Source organism: Trifolium pratense, linkage group LG4, assembly GCF_020283565.1.
Source record: "Trifolium pratense cultivar HEN17-A07 linkage group LG4, ARS_RC_1.1, whole genome shotgun sequence".
Classification (NCBI taxonomy): domain Eukaryota; kingdom Viridiplantae; phylum Streptophyta; class Magnoliopsida; order Fabales; family Fabaceae; genus Trifolium; species Trifolium pratense.
This window is the reverse complement of record NC_060062.1, coordinates 49,165,588-49,183,975: the sequence shown is the minus strand read 5'-3', so window position 1 is coordinate 49,183,975 and position 18,388 is coordinate 49,165,588. Positions and strand designations below refer to the sequence as shown.

At 36.1% G+C, this 18,388-nt stretch overlaps 2 protein-coding genes across 4 annotated transcripts; one reads left to right on the top strand and one right to left on the bottom strand.

The window, feature by feature from the left end:
• The first annotated feature begins 963 nt into the window (after positions 1 to 963).
• On the top strand, positions 964 to 10,034 carry LOC123921361 (octanoyltransferase LIP2p, chloroplastic-like). Of its 2 annotated transcripts, none has more exons than XM_045973867.1 (4): positions 964 to 1,179; positions 7,911 to 8,706; positions 8,798 to 8,948; positions 9,581 to 10,034. In XM_045973867.1, the coding sequence occupies exons 2-4, from the start codon at positions 8,296 to 8,298 to the stop codon at positions 9,913 to 9,915; spliced, it is 897 nt and encodes a 298-aa protein (XP_045829823.1). In that variant the 5' UTR covers positions 964 to 1,179; positions 7,911 to 8,295; the 3' UTR covers positions 9,916 to 10,034. The 2 variants fall into 2 exon arrangements, with proteins under 2 accessions (XP_045829823.1, XP_045829824.1); XM_045973868.1 differs by having other exon boundaries at positions 6,680 to 8,706; positions 9,581 to 10,018.
• Positions 10,035 to 10,388: 354 nt separating this feature from the next.
• On the bottom strand, positions 10,389 to 14,750 carry LOC123921360 (threonine dehydratase biosynthetic, chloroplastic-like). 2 transcript variants are annotated; one of them, XM_045973866.1, is made up of 9 exons: positions 14,132 to 14,750; positions 13,097 to 13,276; positions 12,647 to 12,916; positions 12,333 to 12,539; positions 11,616 to 11,831; positions 11,386 to 11,456; positions 11,191 to 11,308; positions 10,772 to 10,906; positions 10,389 to 10,663 (listed from the first exon to the last, which is right to left on the bottom strand). In XM_045973866.1, the coding sequence occupies exons 1-9, from the start codon at positions 14,618 to 14,620 to the stop codon at positions 10,523 to 10,525; spliced, it is 1,827 nt and encodes a 608-aa protein (XP_045829822.1). In that variant the 5' UTR covers positions 14,621 to 14,750; the 3' UTR covers positions 10,389 to 10,522. The 2 variants fall into 2 exon arrangements, with proteins under 2 accessions (XP_045829822.1, XP_045829821.1); XM_045973865.1 differs by having other exon boundaries at positions 11,583 to 11,831; positions 14,132 to 14,749.
• Positions 14,751 to 18,388: the final 3,638 nt, after the last annotated feature.

The window sequence follows — 18,388 nt, the reverse complement described above, 5'->3', positions numbered from 1 at the left end:
TAAATCCATCCGACCACCACCATTTTCCTCATTCTTTGGGTTTAAAATTGTAGATCTAAAACCCAATCTGAAATTGTTATTTCATAATATTTTGATTTTTCCCCATTTCAATTTTTTGACTCAATATGTAGATTGACTTTTCAAATAAAGCAGCAACTATATTTCTCTAAAATTTAGTTGTCCTGGAAGGCAGAGATGAGGCGGAGATGCGGCGGAGGATGGTTGCTGCTGGGTTGAAACTTAGGGATGATGAATCTGAACTATCAATTCTTATTTTATTTTTTTTTACAGAACTATTATTATTATTCTTATTCTATTTTATTTAAAAAATATTTCTTTTAAAACTTTCAATCTGAACCATTAGAAATTTTAAATAACACATGTCACATATCTGTTAAGGAAATTGGTATTTGGTCATATTCCTTACTGTAGTAGATCAGGACCCATTTAGAAGTTAACGTTTTTTGAGAAATTTTAACAGAAAGGACTTGTTTGATTAACAGATTGATCATTAAGGGACCAAATCAGACTTTTTTTTCTTTAAGGGACCATTGTGAAACCTAAAATGTCTTTAAGGGACCATTTAACTAATTAAGCCTATTATAATTAATTGTGTTGATTTTAATGATAAAATAACTTTTCTATTTGCTAAAATGTTCCTATTAATAGTAGTAACTTACGACATTTTTTATGTAGAATGGTTCATCTAAAAAATCGAATTCGTGTTCTTTTAAACATACATTTTATTGAAATCTCATTAACTCTTAGTCAAAACCTAGTAAAATAATTTAAAGGTATGAATATAATTTTTTTGTTAACCTCTGCTGGTTTAAGCAAAGTTTTAAAAATCGGACCGGTTAGGTCGATCGGTTCGGATGTGAACCAAACGCAACACTGGGTCCAAAAGCAAAGGACATAATCGTCAGTCTATAAAACTGTAAAAAATCAGCGTGAACTGAAAAACCGATGAACTGCTCTCGATTCTTGTTGACCGGCCCGGTTCAATCTCAATTTTAAAAAAAACAAAATAACAAAAACCGCGCGTGAAGCACCTAGCAAGCCTGAAGCCTTTTCCTTTCTCTCATCTTCTCAAACCCTAACGCCTCCAGCTCCACCTGGCGCCGTCGCCTCCAGCTCCACCTGGCGCCGTCGCCGTCGCCTTCAGCTGTTTCTCCACTGGTAAGGCTCTCAGTTCTTCTTCTCTATTACAGAGCTGTTTAGGACTTTAGGTGGTGTTTTGCAGAAAAATAATGGATAAATCAATTGTTTGAATAATAATCACAGAGCTGTTAATATCCATTTATTCTTTACAACATTCACGTATAAATCAATTTAGTTCTTCCTGGATAAATCAATTGTTCAGAAACCTTTGTGAGTAATATGATGATGCATGTTACTGTGTTTGGTTATAATCTTATGTTTGTGATATTATGTTGATCTTGAATAATAATAACTGTTTTTTTAGGTTTGTTTATCCTTCTAATTAGCTACAATCACAATTTGTTTATCCTTCTGATTTTAGCTTTGTTTGTTTCAGAACACCTTTAGAGTGCTTTGTTTATTTTGATGTTTGAATTTGAACTTTGAATTTTCATTATGGATTTAAAGCTAAGATAGGAATCATTCTTATGAAAGAGTTGCAATACAAAAGGAAAATGAGATGTGAAAAGGGAGTTTGGGTGAGAAGAATAACAACTTCACCAATCACATAACTCACAAAATACCCCTATTAAAGTATTAATAGTAACTCATTTCTTCACATAGTCCCATTTCTTGGGCTGAAGTTGACTAACTCTTATTTGGGCCTATCCAATTTGGTGGGTTCATTACAATACCTTCCCCTTTAAAACCAACCTTGTTCTCACGGTTGTAAAAATTGCTCACAACACAAATTTTACCCGGATCCCATTGCTTGAACTTTGTTGACCAAGTTGTTGTATGCATATTGTCGTGTCTACCAGGATCCCACTTTTTCCTTCTTTCCATCTTCACTTGACTAGTGCAGCCCCAAATTCTCACAATTATATGCATGAATTGACATCCATATGTAACTCCAAAAGCAACTACCTTTGCTACAAGGCTTCCATCTAGCACTATGCAACAATACTGTAATCTCACAATCTTTTTATGCTTTATTTTTTCCATAATTTCCACAGCCTTGATGTCATTTATAGTTCCTTCATTATCAATCATCCATGCTAGCACACATGGTATCCAAACAACAGGAATCATATCACTATCCCCCCTATGAAGACAAACCTTGTCCTCAAGGTTGCAGTCAAGAAAATGGTGTAGAATAATAGTAGCAACTTCCACATGGACAATAAAACATCCACCAGGATCCCATTGAATGAATTGCTTTTCATGGAATAAACAAGCATCACCAATTTTTTCTAGTTCTTGTACCAAAGCAGAAACGAAACAAGCAGCTCCATCAAAAGGGTACTCAATAATAAATCTTAGTTTGTACCATAACCTTTCTTCAAGTATGTAATTAGCTCCTTTAGCATTTTGTGTAAAGACTTTCTTTGAAATGAAAAAATAAGCAACACCACCACCACCCGGATCCCATTTCTTGGAGTGCCTTCCGTTTGGTGTCATTTGCAAATATTCAGCAACACTCATTGGCAGTACCATGTTGTATGCACTACAAGTGGTAGTAAAACCATTGGTAACTTTGGGGCATGAATCAAGTACTGCAGCCACCCAAACAGATACATCAACAAGTTGAACTATTTGGGGCCATGGAGAATTAGCGTACTCAGAGAATGATCTTGGCAGCCACAAGCTTGGCATATCCTGAATATTAAGTTGATTACCACAAACTAGAACTGGTTGAAATAGAATATGACCATTTATGGAGTTGTGTGAATTACGTGGTTGAATTATTGTAGAAAACCTGTGATGGCTACCATATGGTATATGAGCATCTTTAGAAAGTGTAGCTTTGCCACCTTTTGTAGAAACAAGAAGCATATGATAAACAATTCCAACCACAACTACATTAAGCATTGCACGTGGCACCCCAAGTGCAGACACTACATCATTAAAATATGGATCATGTGGAAAGGTGGATGTACCGACATTGGCATGAAAATCAAACTCAAGCTCTAGTCCACTAGGTGGGGCATTGAACAATACAATACCAACATATTTTCCCTGTGCAATTGCAAGAGTAGTGATGATTTCTCCCATAGATATATTCTTATCAGCACCCTTTGTTATTGCTAAATTATCTTGTGCAATTCTATGTTCCCCAATTACACAAAAGTGGTTGTATTGTGAATCAATTTTTGACAGAACCTCGGTAGCTAGTAAAAGTGCTTCTATAAGTTTAATGATACCATAAACTACTGTGAAGTAGTCAGGATACAATTCTATCTCAACACCCTTTAAATTCATGTATCCTGATGTAGGAGGGTTTATTTAGATTTGTTATTTTTATTATTCTAGATTTGCTATTTTTATTATTCTAGATTTACTATTTTTATTATTCTAGATTTACTATTTTTATTATTTCCCTTACTATTTAAACCAAACCATTGTAGCCTTGAGGGGCAGTTTTTTTTTATTCAATAAAATATTCGAGTTTTATCTCAATTTTCGGTGGACTCCGAAACCCTATTTTGACAAGTTTGTGCTTGCGGCTTGTCTTTATCAATTAGGTTTAGCGTTTTGCTAACCTAGCGCTTCCGTTCTGCGTCAGTTGGTATCAGAGCAGGTTTCTCCTGTTCTTTTCTAACGTGATCAGATGGGAGATCAACCGGTGACGAAAGCAGAGTTTTACGGTGCCATGACGGCTTTAACCGCGGCCATCACAGCTCTGACAACACAGGTGACAACGTTATCCAACAACAACCGAAACTACAACAGCAATAAAAACAATAACAACAACAGAAACGGCGACAACAACCGCAACAACCCATCTACTGATGACTCGAGTTCTGAGGATGAGGAAGTTGTGTCCGAAGAGGGAGGTGAAGAGAATCCAACTAGGATAAAAAAAATTGTCTTGTGCAAGTCTGGTGATCCACAACTTGATGTCGACCTACCTGTGGCGGCTCCGTTTAAGCCAGATGTATTTGTTCGAAATCCGGCAACAACCTCACCGCCACTAGAACCTCCGGACACTAGGATGCAGGCGGCGACTTCCATCTCAGCAAAACCGCTGCATCACAGCCGTCACATTGAACTCAAGGATTTGCTTATAGATCGGGTTCAATTCGGATTTTACCTTAAATCTTATGGTTTAGGAACTAGCTCAAACATGTTAACTAAGTTGGGTCAAATACCCTTTTGTGATAAATTTCAAATTCTGTGTTCTATCTTTGAGCAATGGAACCCCGGTGGTTATTTGGATGTGTTGACACGAGACAGGTCCTCTCACTTAATTCAATGGGATCCAGGAGGGTGGTCTCTTGTTCATTGGAGGAGTCAACCTGCAAAGGAAGCTCTTTATCAAGACGAGAACTCGGGGTCGAGTTCTTTTGAGGTAGAGGAGACTGATGTAGGAGGATTTCTTCTGTATTTTATTATTTTAGTTAGATTTAGTTCTATTATATTTTAGGTTGATTCCTTATTTTTATATTTCACCTAGGTTAGTTATTTTTATATTTTAGGTAGATTTGTAATTTTTATTTAGCTAGGTTTGTTGTTTTTATTTTTACAATCTTTAGGAGATTTGTTAATTTTATTTGTCACTCCTATTTAAGCTAAATTATTGTAGCCTTGAAGGCAACCTTTTGATTCAATAAAAATTCAGAGATTTTTCTCAAATTTGGTGGATTCCAAATTACTCTTTCGGTGGACTCCGAAACCCTATTTTGACAAGTTTATGTTTGCGGCTTGTCTTTATCCATTAGGTTTAGCGTTTTGCTAAACCTAGCGCTTGGAGCCCTTAACAAAGTAGCTGATGCTTTGAGTAGGAGGGATTCGTTGCTTGTCACTTTAGCGCAGGAGGTAGTAGGTTTTGAATGTCTGAAGGAGTTGTATGAGAATGATGTTGAGTTCAAAGAATTATGGGCTAAATGCCGTGAGCATCCTTGTGACGATTTTCATGTTTGTGAAGGGTTCCTTTTTAAGGGAAACCGGCTGTGCATTCCATGTTCATCCTTGAGGGAGAAATTACTTAGGGATCTGCATGGTGGTGGTCTGAGTGGGCCTATGGGGAGGGATAAAACCATTGCTAGTCTGGAAGAAAGGTTTTATTGGCCACACCTGAGAAAAGATGTTGGAACCATAGTCAAGAAGTGCTATACTTGCCAAGTTTCCAAAGGCCAGTCACAAAATACTGGTCTTTACATGCCTCTACCCATTCCTGATGACATTTGGCAAGATTTATCTATGGATTTTGTGTTGGGTCTACCTCGTACCCAACGAGGTGTGGATTCCGTGTTTGTGGTTGTAGACCGATTCTCCAAGATGTCCCATTTTATTGCCTGTAAGAAGACAGCTGATGCATCCAACATAGCCAAACTGTTTTTCAGGGAGGTTGTGCGTCTTCACGGAGTTCCAAAGTCCATTACTTCAGACAGGGACACCAAATTCCTCAGTCATTTCTGGATCACCTTATGGAAGTTATTTGATACGTCACTGAACAGGAGTTCTACAGCTCATCCCCAAACTGATGGACAAACTGAGGTCACAAACAGAACTCTGGGAAATATGATTCGATGTGTTTGTGGTGACAAACCGAAGCAGTGGGATTTGGCTCTGCCTCAAGTTGAGTTTGCTTATAACAGCACTGTGCATTCTGCTACTGGAAAAACACCTTTCTCACTTGTTTACACCTCTGTTCCTAGGCACGTGGTTGATTTGATTAAGTTGCCTAAGGCTCCTGGATTTAATGTGGCTGCTGAAAATATGGCTGAAGAGATTATAGCTGTGAAAGATTCTGTCAAGTCCAAATTGGAAGCTACTGGATTGAAAAACAAAATTGCAGCAGATAAACGCCGAAGAGTCAAAGTGTTCAATGTGGGAGATGAAGTGATGGTGTTTCTGCGAAAAGAAAGATTTCCAGTTGGTACCTACAGCAAGCTGCAGCCTCGCAAATATGGCCCGTTCCAAGTGACTCGCAAGATCAATGACAATGCTTATGTAGTGGCCCTTCCAGCATCAATGAACATTTCTAACACTTTCAATGTGGCAGATATATATGAGTACCATGCAGATGAAGTCCTTTATCAAGATGAGAACTCGGGGTCGAGTTCTTTTGAGGTGGAGGAGACTGATGTAGGAGGGTTTATTTAGATTTGTTATTTTTATTATTCTAGATTTGCTATTTTTATTATTCTAGATTTACTATTTTTATTATTCTAGATTTACTATTTTTATTATTTCCCTTACTATTTAAACCAAACCATTGTAGCCTTGAGGGGCAGTTTTTTTTTTATTCAATAAAATATTCGAGTTTTATCTCAATTTTCGGTGGACTCCGAAACCCTAGTTTGACAAGTTTGTGCTTGCGGCTTGTCTTTATCAATTAGGTTTAGCGTTTTGCTAACCTAGCGCTTCCGTTCTGCGTCATATCCGCAACCATTTTCATCATACAAAACTAACATTGTACCAAGTTCTTCATTTTTAATGTTTCCTAATGTACCAATCACAATGATATATGCACTATACCAAGACTTCATATGATAAACAAACCTGGTAGCAACTACACATCTCGTTGAATCAGGTGGCTGGGGAGGATTCGACATTGCGCGATAGGTCCAATCTGGTGGTTTTGGCGGCAGGGACTTCATTGGGGCGTTTCGTCGAGCATGTGAAAGGCACTTCGGTGTTAAGTACATCCAGCACAGTTCTTTCGATGGTGGCGCTGAAATCAGTTGGAGAGGCATACAAACAAGGGCCTTGTCGAGAATTTCACTCACCGGCATCACTTCTTCCATCCTTAAATTGCTCACACCAATAGATTCATCAGTCATGGATTGTTCTTCGGTTGCTTCCATGGAAGGAAGAGATTCATCTAAAACCGGAAACGCATCAATGACAACATATGGTTCTGTCGGTTCCTTGGAGGGAAGGAAATCCTTCGCACCGGCAACACAACTGTTAACGAATTTGAAGCATCGATTGGTTCCATTGACGGAAAAGTTTCGTCGAAAATTTGAAGCGCGTCATTCTTCAATTCGGACTCAGTGGCATCAATCTCTTGCAACAACTTGAAAATTCATGAACCCGACTCTAGGATTTCTTGTGCATATTCAGTCGTGCGCAAATTGCGTTGTCGATTCGATTCCACCATGGGAGTTGTGAAGTGCGATTTAACTGGTTGTGTTAAGGTTTCTCTGGGTGAGTTCACAACACCATGGGACGAGCTCCGCGAGAAGAATTTTCTGTGCAATTCTGCTTTAGCTTCAATTCGATCCCATACGGTGTATCCCGGACCGTCCAGATACGCCAATTTTCACCCATTCAGCATTATACTCAGTTTCTATTTTTTCCCAATGAGCTCCTCCTACTGTTGTCGCCCATGCCATGGAGTCAATGAAAGCACCAATGAAACGGTATTAAAATTGAATATGAAATAAAGCTAAGATAAGAATCATTCTTATGAAAGAGTTGCAATACAAAAGGAAAATGAGATGTGAAAAGAGAGTTTGGGAGAGAAAAATAACAACTTCATCAATCACATAACTCACAAAATACCCCTGTTACAGTATTAATAGTAACTCATTTCTTCACATAGTCCCGTTTCTTGGGCTGAAGTTGACTAACTCTTATTTGGGCCTATCCAATTTGCTGGGTTCATTACAATTATGTCATAGTAATTGTATGAATTTATGTATTTTGAATTATGTCTAAGTATTTAGTATGAATTTTATCTACTTTGAATTTATATTATGGATTTATGTGTACTTGGTATGAATTAATAAATGTGGTATTTATTTATGTTCAATCTTTAGATGTCACTCCAGTTCGACCTCCAGTCTGGTTCTTAAAACATTGGTTTTATGAGGAAAGCAACTTTGGTAATTATGAGTTCGACTGGGAGATAGAAAAAGTTTTGCCAATAATTGTTCCTCCAAGTAATGAAACAAATTTGGATTCTTCTGAATGATTCATCGTAGTGAGCTCATTAACCATTTAAACTCAATAACTTGGTTAAAATATATTGGATGCATGTATATGTATGTATAAGTCTTATAGTGTTCATATGTATACAAATTAAGTCCATAAATTTGGGGATCGTGGTTCTCTTGTGAATAAGGTATTTAACGAGGAAAAGTCTCACAGTTATAAAGATCCGGTTATAAAATACTAGAAGAGAAAAATCATATACTACTAAGCATGATGATTATGTTGGGAGAGTGTTGTTATTTCAGTGTCACCAAACCTCGATCTTTCTGCTCCAACTCGGATTCATGTTCAAGATTTTTCTCTCTCGCAATCAATGGCCATAGAAGAACCAAAAGGGTGCAATGTTTATTGCGAAGCTGTGAGCTCTTAGATTTCCACCAGGAATTGATCCCTTATGAATTGGCTTGGTCTTTACAAAAAGACATTGTTAAGAAAAAGAAATCACAAATCGAAAATGAAGGAGATTGCAACGACACTCTTATTGTTTTGCAACACCCATCTGTTTTTACATTGGGTACTGCTAGTTCCAACAACAACCTCAATTTTGACATTAAAAATCCTCCCTTTGATATTCATCGTACTGAACGTGGTGGAGAAGTTACATACCATGGTCCTGGTCAAGTAGGTTATTTGTTTCAATTTCTTGTTTAGTTTTTTATTTTATCAAGGGTTGAGATTTTTATTAAATTGTAAATGTGTTTTGGGTTTACAGCTAGTGATGTATCCTATCATCAACCTCCGAAAACATAAGATGGATCTTCATTGGTATCTAAGGACACTTGAGGAGGTTGTTATTCGTGTTCTGTCTTCAACTTTTTCAATTCAGGCTTCAAGGATGGAAGGTTTAACTGGTGTTTGGGTTGGTAAGTAACTCTACAAACTGAATTACTTACTATTCAGTCCTTATAAGTTGTGGACAGTTTGTTCTTCAAATTTGTAAAATAGGTAGCAATTTAATCCGTTAAATTAAAAAACGTCGGTTAATTTGGTAATTTATTCTGAATTTAGCATCACAATTTTAGAAGTGTATATTTGTGTTAATGCATGAAGAGAGTATATTCAAAGTAGTTTACACTTTACAGGTCTGTGCTAGTTTTGATTCATATGTTCCACTCAAAGTCTGTAGAATCTCTGTTATTGTCCACAATCCACATCAATAATTTGTATTTGCACAACCTCATTTTTGTCTTGTTTTTATCGAACAATTATCTTATGTTATTACTTGCAAAATTTGTGTTATTATGGATGACAAATTCACATTATAGTTTTCATGCATCATGGCAAATTAGACCAGGATTACTAGTATTACTGATCCACTGCAAAATGGTTGGAAATATGTCATATTTGACATTTTAGTATTCTGCAACCTATATCAAGATTGTTAGAGCTTATAAAATTTGTCCTCGAGTTTGCTATGATTTAAAAAATGTTGAAATTTGAAAGCTCCGTAATCTTTGTATTTTTCCTTATGCTTCATTAGTAAATCTTATTTCAGGAAATGAGAAAGTGGCAGCTATAGGTATAAGAGTGAATCAATGGATAACCTATCATGGCTTAGCACTCAATGTCACGACCGATTTGAGTCCCTTTAAATGGATTGTCCCATGTGGAATACATGGCCGTCAAGTTGGGAGTATCAAAGGGTTGCTAAAAGAGGCTCAGTCATCATGTAATGATCCTGATACAGCTTATTTGCATCATTTGGATGATGACAGTCTTATTCATATTACTCATAAGTCCTTAATTGAAGAGTTCTCAAAAGTATTTCAGCTTGAGTATCATCATAAAACTATTTATGTACCAATGCTGTGTGAAAGTAAAGGAAAGTAAGTTATCATACCAAAGAAACAGCAAACTTGATTTTTTTTAATGCCCATAAACACAGTTTATTTAGTATTAGTATTCATTTTTTTATTATAGATATTGCTAGATTAAAGCCAATTTTGCAATCAAACACACTTGTTACTCTATCGTTTGTTCTACTATAGGATACCAATTGCTTGAGAGTAATAGGCTATATTACTCTATCTTGCAATTGAACATATGAAATCCGAATAAAAAATTTCAAAGTAAATGATCAGAACACTGATGAATTGAAGATGACAATGGTGTTGATGATCTTTCTGTGTTGGAAGCTACAAAGTTTTCCCGTAATCTTTCGAACTTCCAAGGTGGTGGTCAGAAAATACGAAATTTTCAACTTAAATTATCGGAACAAGTAGGAGAAATGAAGATCCTTTTTTTTGTTTTGTTTGAGGACATGAATGGTTTTTTCATGGAGGATTAAAGCATAACAAGACAGATATGTGAATAGATCTTTGAGTGATTAATATATATAACTGATGATTTTTACCATTCAACCAAACTCTGAATAAATCTTTTTTTTATCGGTACATAACTCTGAATACATCTTAAAGTGCCTAAAATAATCAATTGATCAGTGCATTAACAGCTGGAAGAAAAGGTCATCAATCACCACATTATACTCGTAACCAAGTCTGTTGGCATGATCATGAAATTCATCCATCTCACTGATTGGAACCTGCATTCCAACTAAAACATTTGCTCCAGTTTCACCCTGTTGAATGCACCAAGTACAATTACAGTGGTCAATGGAAGAAAAATAACAAATACAAAAGAAAAATGCAGTATTTTATTTGAGCAATAGAATGTCACAAATTCCGACCTGTGCACGATAATGGAACAAAGTGATATTCCATCGTGGACTGAAGGAGTCCAAAAATTCCATCAAAGCACCGGGTCTTTCTGGAAATGTAAAACGATAAAGAACCTCGTTCTGTATATCCGGTCGGGCTCCCATCTAAAAATTGTTTTCAAAATGATGCAAACTTAGTCAAATACAAAAACATGATTAGTTACTGTCATGTGTTTAGTGAACATTATTGGCTGGTAGCTCTTAGTCATGTGTTGTTACTTGATCTCAGTTGTTACATTACAGGAGCTGAAAAACCATTCTTAAAAATAATTTTCAGCCATCAAAGAGATTACTAAAATGAGTTGCAGACGCCAGACTCTATGTTCCAACTATCTCTTTGTCTCATATTATGGTCTTTATAGATAGCACGGAACGGATGGTGACTTTACCATGTGACGCAAATGATCTTTCACCAAGTCTACATCTGAGAGATTGTGAGTTACATGCTTAGAAGATTCCATTCTCTCCTGAATTTCTTTTAGTTCTAAGGGTGAGTGAACCCCAACACTGCACACAAAAACAATGCATAACAACATGTTATTGGCCAAGGCATCCTATCTATTTCTAATTTTCTATGATCTTACCTGTAAAGGACAACAGCTTTCTCCTTGGAATTATATCTGTATTTGAATTCTGTGATATTCATCTGCCCTACCTGCAAGGCCAGAAGAAAATCAAGTTCAACTAGGAATAACTTTGTTTAAGAAAAAATAACAGTGAAGTTGTATATGTTAGATAATAAAATAATAGTATATCTGATTCTAACAGTATAAATATATACCAATTGACAAAACCGTTTGAAACTTCCAGGCACCTCCGGCATGATAGTTAATAGCAAAGCTTCTTCTTTACGACCAACATTAGCAAGCTCGGTTACGATCCTAAGTTTATCAAAATTCATGTTTGCTCCTGAGGTTATTGCTATAACATTTTCCCCCTTGAGCCCATAATACTTGCAATATGCCTCAGCTCCAGCAAGAGCAAGCGCGCCTGCTGGTTCTAATATGCTCCTTTTTTCCTCAAACATGTCCTGCAAACAAGCTTTACCAATGTCATGTCCTAAAAGTTTAAGTCCAAAAGAGTCTGCACTGTGGTGCTTTCCAATCAATGTACAAAACAAATCAGATTTACCAATAAAGCGTTCTTTGTGGAAAGTTATTCTAGTTTGAGCTATTATATGAAAAATACTCCACCAATCAATTCAAAATTTATTATTGCTTGCTGACTTATTAATTGTCAAGCAAATCTGATTTCTTAACCAATTTGATTACTATGCACTTAAACTTTTTTTTTTTGACGCTACTATGCACTTAAACTTATGATCAGCTGTAAAATGTCATGAAAGATGGAAACAAAAATTTAATCCGATATCAAAACAATGAGAATATAAATTTAAATTCATTTGACAGCACACTATGAATTTCTCAATTATAATTTTCATAGACAAAGGTGGTGCGCGCGCACATGGAAACTGTCTACAGCACAAGAGATTCTGAGTGCAAATTTCACATGCGAAAAGGGATCAACTAACCTTTATTGATGCACAAATTGCATCACGGCTTACAAGAACAATGCCATCTACCAACTCCTTGCACAAGCGAAAAGTTTCTTCACCAACCTCTTTAACAGCCACGCCATCTGCAAATCCTCCAACCTGATCTAAAATCACTCTGTAGCCATGATGAAGCGACAAAGCCATTGCATTTGCATCAGTGGGTTCCACCCCAATAATCTTCACCTGTGTACATTAAAATCGTCTATAGTCAGTTAATCACTCAATTCTTCTAACTGAACAAAGGCACACAGAATGGAAAAAACTATTGGCACAATATTATGCAAGCAAACCTGTGGATTGGTTCTCTTCACGTAAGCGGTAATACCAGCAATGAGACCACCACCTCCCACAGGCACAAAGATTGCATGAATCGGACCCTTCATCTGTCGCACAATTTCCATCCCTATAGTTCCCTGACCCATAATGACATCTGGATGATCAAAAGGAGGTATGAATGTACAACCCTCCTCTATAGCACGCTTCTTAGCATATGCTTGTGCTTCATCATAGGAATCTCCAATAAGGACAACCGTAGCACCCAGCCTCTCCACAGATTTCCACTGCAAAGTTCAAATATAACAAAAACACATAACTTAAGCAATGAGGTAAGTAAAATCTAGCCAGAGATCGAACTTGAGTGCTTCTGATCTATTCAATCATAACCGAAACTCATTAAACACATGGTTGGAATTAGAAACAACATTAACCAAGGTAAGAAAAACTAGATAAATGAAAAGTACCTTGATGTCAGGAGTGGTAACGGGCATTGCAATAACGGCGTTGCAATTCAATCTCTTGGCAGACAAGGCAACTCCTTGAGCATGATTTCCGGCTGAAGAACATATAACCCCTTTCTTCAAAACTTCCTCTGGAAGTTTAGCCATCATATTATATGCTCCACGTAGCTTAAATGAGAATACCTACACAATCCATATTATAAGGTTGACTTGGTGACTGAGGTGTAGGGATGTCAATTTGCATATGTTATGGAGTTCCCGGCCTGTGGCGATTATATGTTCGGAGCTTCGAAGGTGGGGTTTTTTTCCCTGCGGTGATGGGGATGGAGGGAAAACTTCCCCCAAAGCATTTCGGGGAGGGGAACGAGAAAGTACCCTCCGCCCCCGAGGATTCCCCCCGACTCCGACCATATTATTTAAGTTATATATGTATGTATATAATATAATTATATAACTTTACATATTTTTCTATTCATTTTTGGGATATTTTGGTTTTGTATCCTTATGCATGGTGGTAACAGGTTCTATTGGATATTTATTTTTTAAAATAGAAAAAAAAATTAGCAAATGCAAGTGCTTTTACATTTTATTTTTTTGGTTATTGAAGCAAAATGAGTTTTCATTTTTAAAAAAGGAAAGATGCAAAATATGTGTTTTTTTTTTTTTTTTAAAAAAAAGGAAGAAATAACAAGATTAGTGTCATGTTTTTTGATCGAAAATTATAAAAATTTTATTAATTTTCAATGTATGTGGATCTCCGTAGATATTGTGGGGATATGTGGGTATGGGGGGAAATATTCCCCGTGGCGGGGATCGGGGACGGGAACGAGGAACAAATTAGGGGGCGGGGAGCGCGGAAGTTTCCTCCGCACATTCTCTGCCCCGTTGACATACCTAGTGAGGCGGAAGAGTTAAAGAGTGAAGTGATAAAGATGGTCTCAGGTTCTGGGTTCAGTTCTCACTTCCAACAAAAAAACTAACAAATTAACATACTAACTTTGTCCGTTTCAAATGAGAAAATGAAAATTGTGATCTTACGGGTTGAAGATCTTCGCGCTTAAGCCAAATGTTAACACCAAGACTTTCGGAAAGTTTTGGCGCCAATTCAAGAGGAGATTCTTTAGCAACATCATAAACCTTAGAAGTTAGTATATTGGTCAAATAACTCATAGGACTTGTTAAGCCGTTGCTGTCATCGGAATATGACCTATCCAGAACATCTCCAACATAACCTGGTGGATACTGAAGTGAATCGGGCGAAACTTTGCACAGAGGAGGAAGAGGAGGAGACACAACGGAAGAATGCAAAGGAAGAGAGGAAAGTATCTCTGCAGGTTTGGAAATTGCGGCAGCGATGAAAGAGTTAGGTTGAAGAGTAGTGCGACGGATGAATGTGTGGTGGTGGCGAGGGAGGTTCAGTAAGTGAGGTTGGGGCGTGGATAATAATTGTAGCGCCTCCATTGTTTGAGAGTTGTTTTGAAATTGAACAGAAATGAGGTGAGATGGAGAAGTACACTTATTGATCATCTCACTCACTGCAACTTTTGAGAGAGAGAAAGAGATATAAAAGGAGAGGAGAGTATGAAATCCTTTTGGAGAATGACATGATCACAGTCAGGGACCACTGGTGTACTGCTCTACTACTGTTGCTATTGCAGAGGTTTTCACTCAGGTTAGTATAAGAATGCAATGAATCAATGATGACACATTTATCATGTGTTGCAACTTGCAAGTTGCAACAGTGTACTATATAACGACTTTTTGTTTGTTTGTTTTATTTATTTATTTTTTTAATTTCAGTTTTGGTCCTTTTTTGGATTTTATTTATGTGATTCTACTTTGTGTCATGTTCTCTTTAAAAATATTTTTTTGATTTATAGCCTATAATTTCAAAAAAGTTTTCGAGTTTTTTATGTTCTCTATTTTTACACTATAATTCTTTCTCCCTCAAATCTAACTTAGAAGACTCTAGTCTTTCTCCCCCAAATCCAACTCATTAATCTATTGATTCTGGTGAACGCATATGTGACTATCTTACTAGATCGATTTTGATATGGAAATAGTTAGCTCGTGATTTTGATTTTGATATATCATAATCAACTCAGTCACCACAATTTCATAGTTGCTGCTCTTTTGTTGGCACAAAGTTGTTTAACATATCGCCGCCAAATTCAATTATGCATATGATCTTTTGAAAGTGAGAGAAAACAGTAACAATATCGTCTTGTGTGATTAGGACTTAGGCCGAGATTACATCTTTTGTTTTTGTTTTATTTTATCATCATCACAAGTCTAATTTATTTTATAAATGAAATGAAATTGATTTATTTTTATCCTTTTTATAAATGAAATGAAATTGATTGATTAATTGATTTATAATATTCTTGAATAAACTTTTATTCATCAAATTAGACAGGAATTTGGAAAGAAGAGTAAAAACACGTGTAAACAATCATGCTTGGGAGATCCGGATTCCCTCCCATAACGAGGGGGAGCAGTTCAATCAGGGCCATACATTTTAATTTTAATAAAAATAAAAACAAAATTGCAAGAGTAATAAAATGAAGGGAGTAGATTGGACGGCAGGAAAAAGTACTGCATAATTTTATTCACAGTCAGGACTTGAACCCTAGACCTCCTGCTCCTTAACTCTTAATTCAACTCAGTTGAGCTACCCATAACCAATTGAGCTACCCATCCCACGCACACTTTGTACCCTGCAGAATTCAAAAACACTCTTCCCATCGCGCACACACTACACAAGTAGCTAATTTCATCCAACTGCACACTCCACTCCACTCACAACTCATCTGCCACTTGGGCATGACAATATAATTTATACCCGTGGTACCCGTCTCGACATTGAAAAACCCAAATTGACTTGGTTTGATTCAGGCTTTCCCTAATTCCAAAAAATGAAGACGGGGCAAACAATGAGGATATATTACTGCCAGCCACCGAAAAACAAAAAGCCACAACCCACAGAAAAACTCTACTACTCTCGCATTCAAAGTTACTTTCTCAATTCTGATCCTTTCAAGTTCCAATCCCAATCTCCAATTGATTCAACCTACTTTCTCAATTCTCAACCTTTAAATTTCAATCCAATTGCTTCAACGGTTCTTCCTTCTGAGCTCTGCCACTTCTGTTAATAATAATTGTTTCCAATTTCACTTGTTTGCTTCATGGTAGTTAATCCCGGATCGCGGAGCAGCAGGCCCCAAAACTGGGATAGGGGCATCCCGGGTAGCGGGATGGCTGGGATGCCACTATCTTTTTTTTAATTACATAAATAATACTATAAACATATAATTATTGTAAAATTAAACAAACATCTCAAAATTCATAAAACATTCATAAAACACAAATCTCAAGTCTTCCACACCTTCATCATAAAGTAACTAAAAATTACCAACAATAGTCAAGCAGAATAAAGAAGCAAAAGTCAAGTCTCCAACACTTATCGTTTGGCCTGACTTTTTTTCCTCTTATTTAGAGCTTATGCAAACAACTTATGCAATTCTTATATATTATTTTAAGTGTCAAGGTAGTTTATGACAAAATAGCTTATAAAATTACAATTTTCACTAGTGTGAACTTATAAAATAGCACAAAACTTAATTTATATTGCATAAGCCGTTTGCATAAGCTTAAAAAAAGCTGGGCCAAACGGACCCTTAGATTAATAAAGTAACTAAATTCTTAAAAGTTCATCATCGAAGCTTTGATGGAAAGAAACAGAATGGAAGCTTTGATGATGGTCGAAGAGACGAAGCGTTAGATCGGTGAGAAGCTTTGGATCGGTGAGAGAAGAAACAGAGTGTGATTATACGATGATACGATGGTGAGAATGAAGGTGCAGCTAGGGTTAAGTGGGTTAGTAACAATTTTAAAGGTAAAAAACCAATTTTACCCTTACTAGAATGAATCGGATTTAAAAAATACCCTTTAAAACCCATTATTATAAAATTCCAGTCCTGACCCGAGATGGACAGTCCTGACCCGCTCCGCTCCTCTCAGATAACAAATGACGTTTTTTGTGATTGGACACATTGGTGAAAGACTTAGAAAGAAAGCATGAGACAAAGATATAGCATGCTAAGAATATTACTATTTTCTATGAGTTGCGTCAAAGGATGCAAACCCAGACTATTGATAAAATGGCTAAAAGACTAATTAAGAAAGAAAAGGATCACTAAAAAAAGATTTTAAAAAGAATTATTTCAATAGTGAAATTTCTTGCTAAAGATAATTTGGTCTTTCATGGTACTTGTGAAAGATTGTAGCAAAATAGCAATGACAATTGTTTGGACTTAATTGAAACGTTAACTGAATTTGACTCAATTGTCCAAGAACATGTTAAATGTATTACGAACGATAATAATGTTCACTTTGATGGGCATAACACCCAAGTAAATAATTTTGCTTGCTTCTACAATTAAAATTGAAATCATTAAAATAATCAAACAAAGTATTTCTCAGTGATATTTGATTGTACTCCTGATGTTAGTCATCAAAAGAAAATATCTTTGATGGTAGGATATGTGGATGTTTCTTCAAATTCTATTAGCATTGAGGAATCTTTTTTAGGATTTTTTGAATGTGAATGATACAACTAGCCAAAGACTTTTTGATGTTTTACAAAATGAATGAATTTGTTTTTATCTTAACCTATTTCATGTGCAATGACAAGGTTATGATAATGGGTCAAATATGAAAGAAAAACATTAAGTTGTACAAAAAAAAAATAGACATAAATCCAATAACCTTTTATACTCGTTGTGGTTGTCATAGTCCTAATATGACAACACACAAAGAATATAAATGGCCCTCAAATTTATGTCTAAATTTTTTTTTTGTACACTTTAATGTTTTCCTTTCGCATTTGACTCATTATCATAACTTTGTCCACGCACATTAAATAGGTCAAGATCAAGATTTCTCAATTCATTTTGTAAAACATTAAAAAACATTTGGCCAATTGTATCATTCACATTCAAAAATCATAAAAAAGATTCCTCGATGCTAACATAATTTGAAGAACATCCACATATCTTATCATAAAAAATATTTGATCCTGATGATATCAGGAGTACAATCAAGTATCACTGAAAAATAGTTTGCTTGTTTGATTTTCCTAATGATTTCATTTTTAATCGCAGAAACAAGCAAAAACATTATCTCGTTTTGAATGTTATGCCCATGAAAGCGAACATGAACATTAGTATTTATAATACGTCTAACATGTTCTTAGACAATTTGGATCAAATTAAGCTAACACAAAGTATTGCCTAA

Coding starts and splice junctions, on each gene's coding strand:
- LOC123921361 (XM_045973867.1), top strand. CDS start 8,296: ATGATGATTATGTTGGGAGAGTGTTGTTATTTCAGTGTCACCAAACCT. Junction 8,707..8,797: donor CATACCATGGTCCTGGTCAA/GTAGGTTATTTG, acceptor TTGGGTTTACAG/CTAGTGATGTATCCTATCAT. Junction 8,949..9,580: donor TTTAACTGGTGTTTGGGTTG/GTAAGTAACTCT, acceptor ATCTTATTTCAG/GAAATGAGAAAGTGGCAGCT.
- LOC123921360 (XM_045973865.1), bottom strand. CDS start 14,620: ATGATCAATAAGTGTACTTCTCCATCTCACCTCATTTCTGTTCAATTT. Junction 13,277..14,131: donor AGCGCGAAGATCTTCAACCC/GTAAGATCACAA, acceptor TGGATTGTGTAG/GTATTCTCATTTAAGCTACG. Junction 12,917..13,096: donor TTACCACTCCTGACATCAAG/GTACTTTTCATT, acceptor TGAACTTTGCAG/TGGAAATCTGTGGAGAGGCT.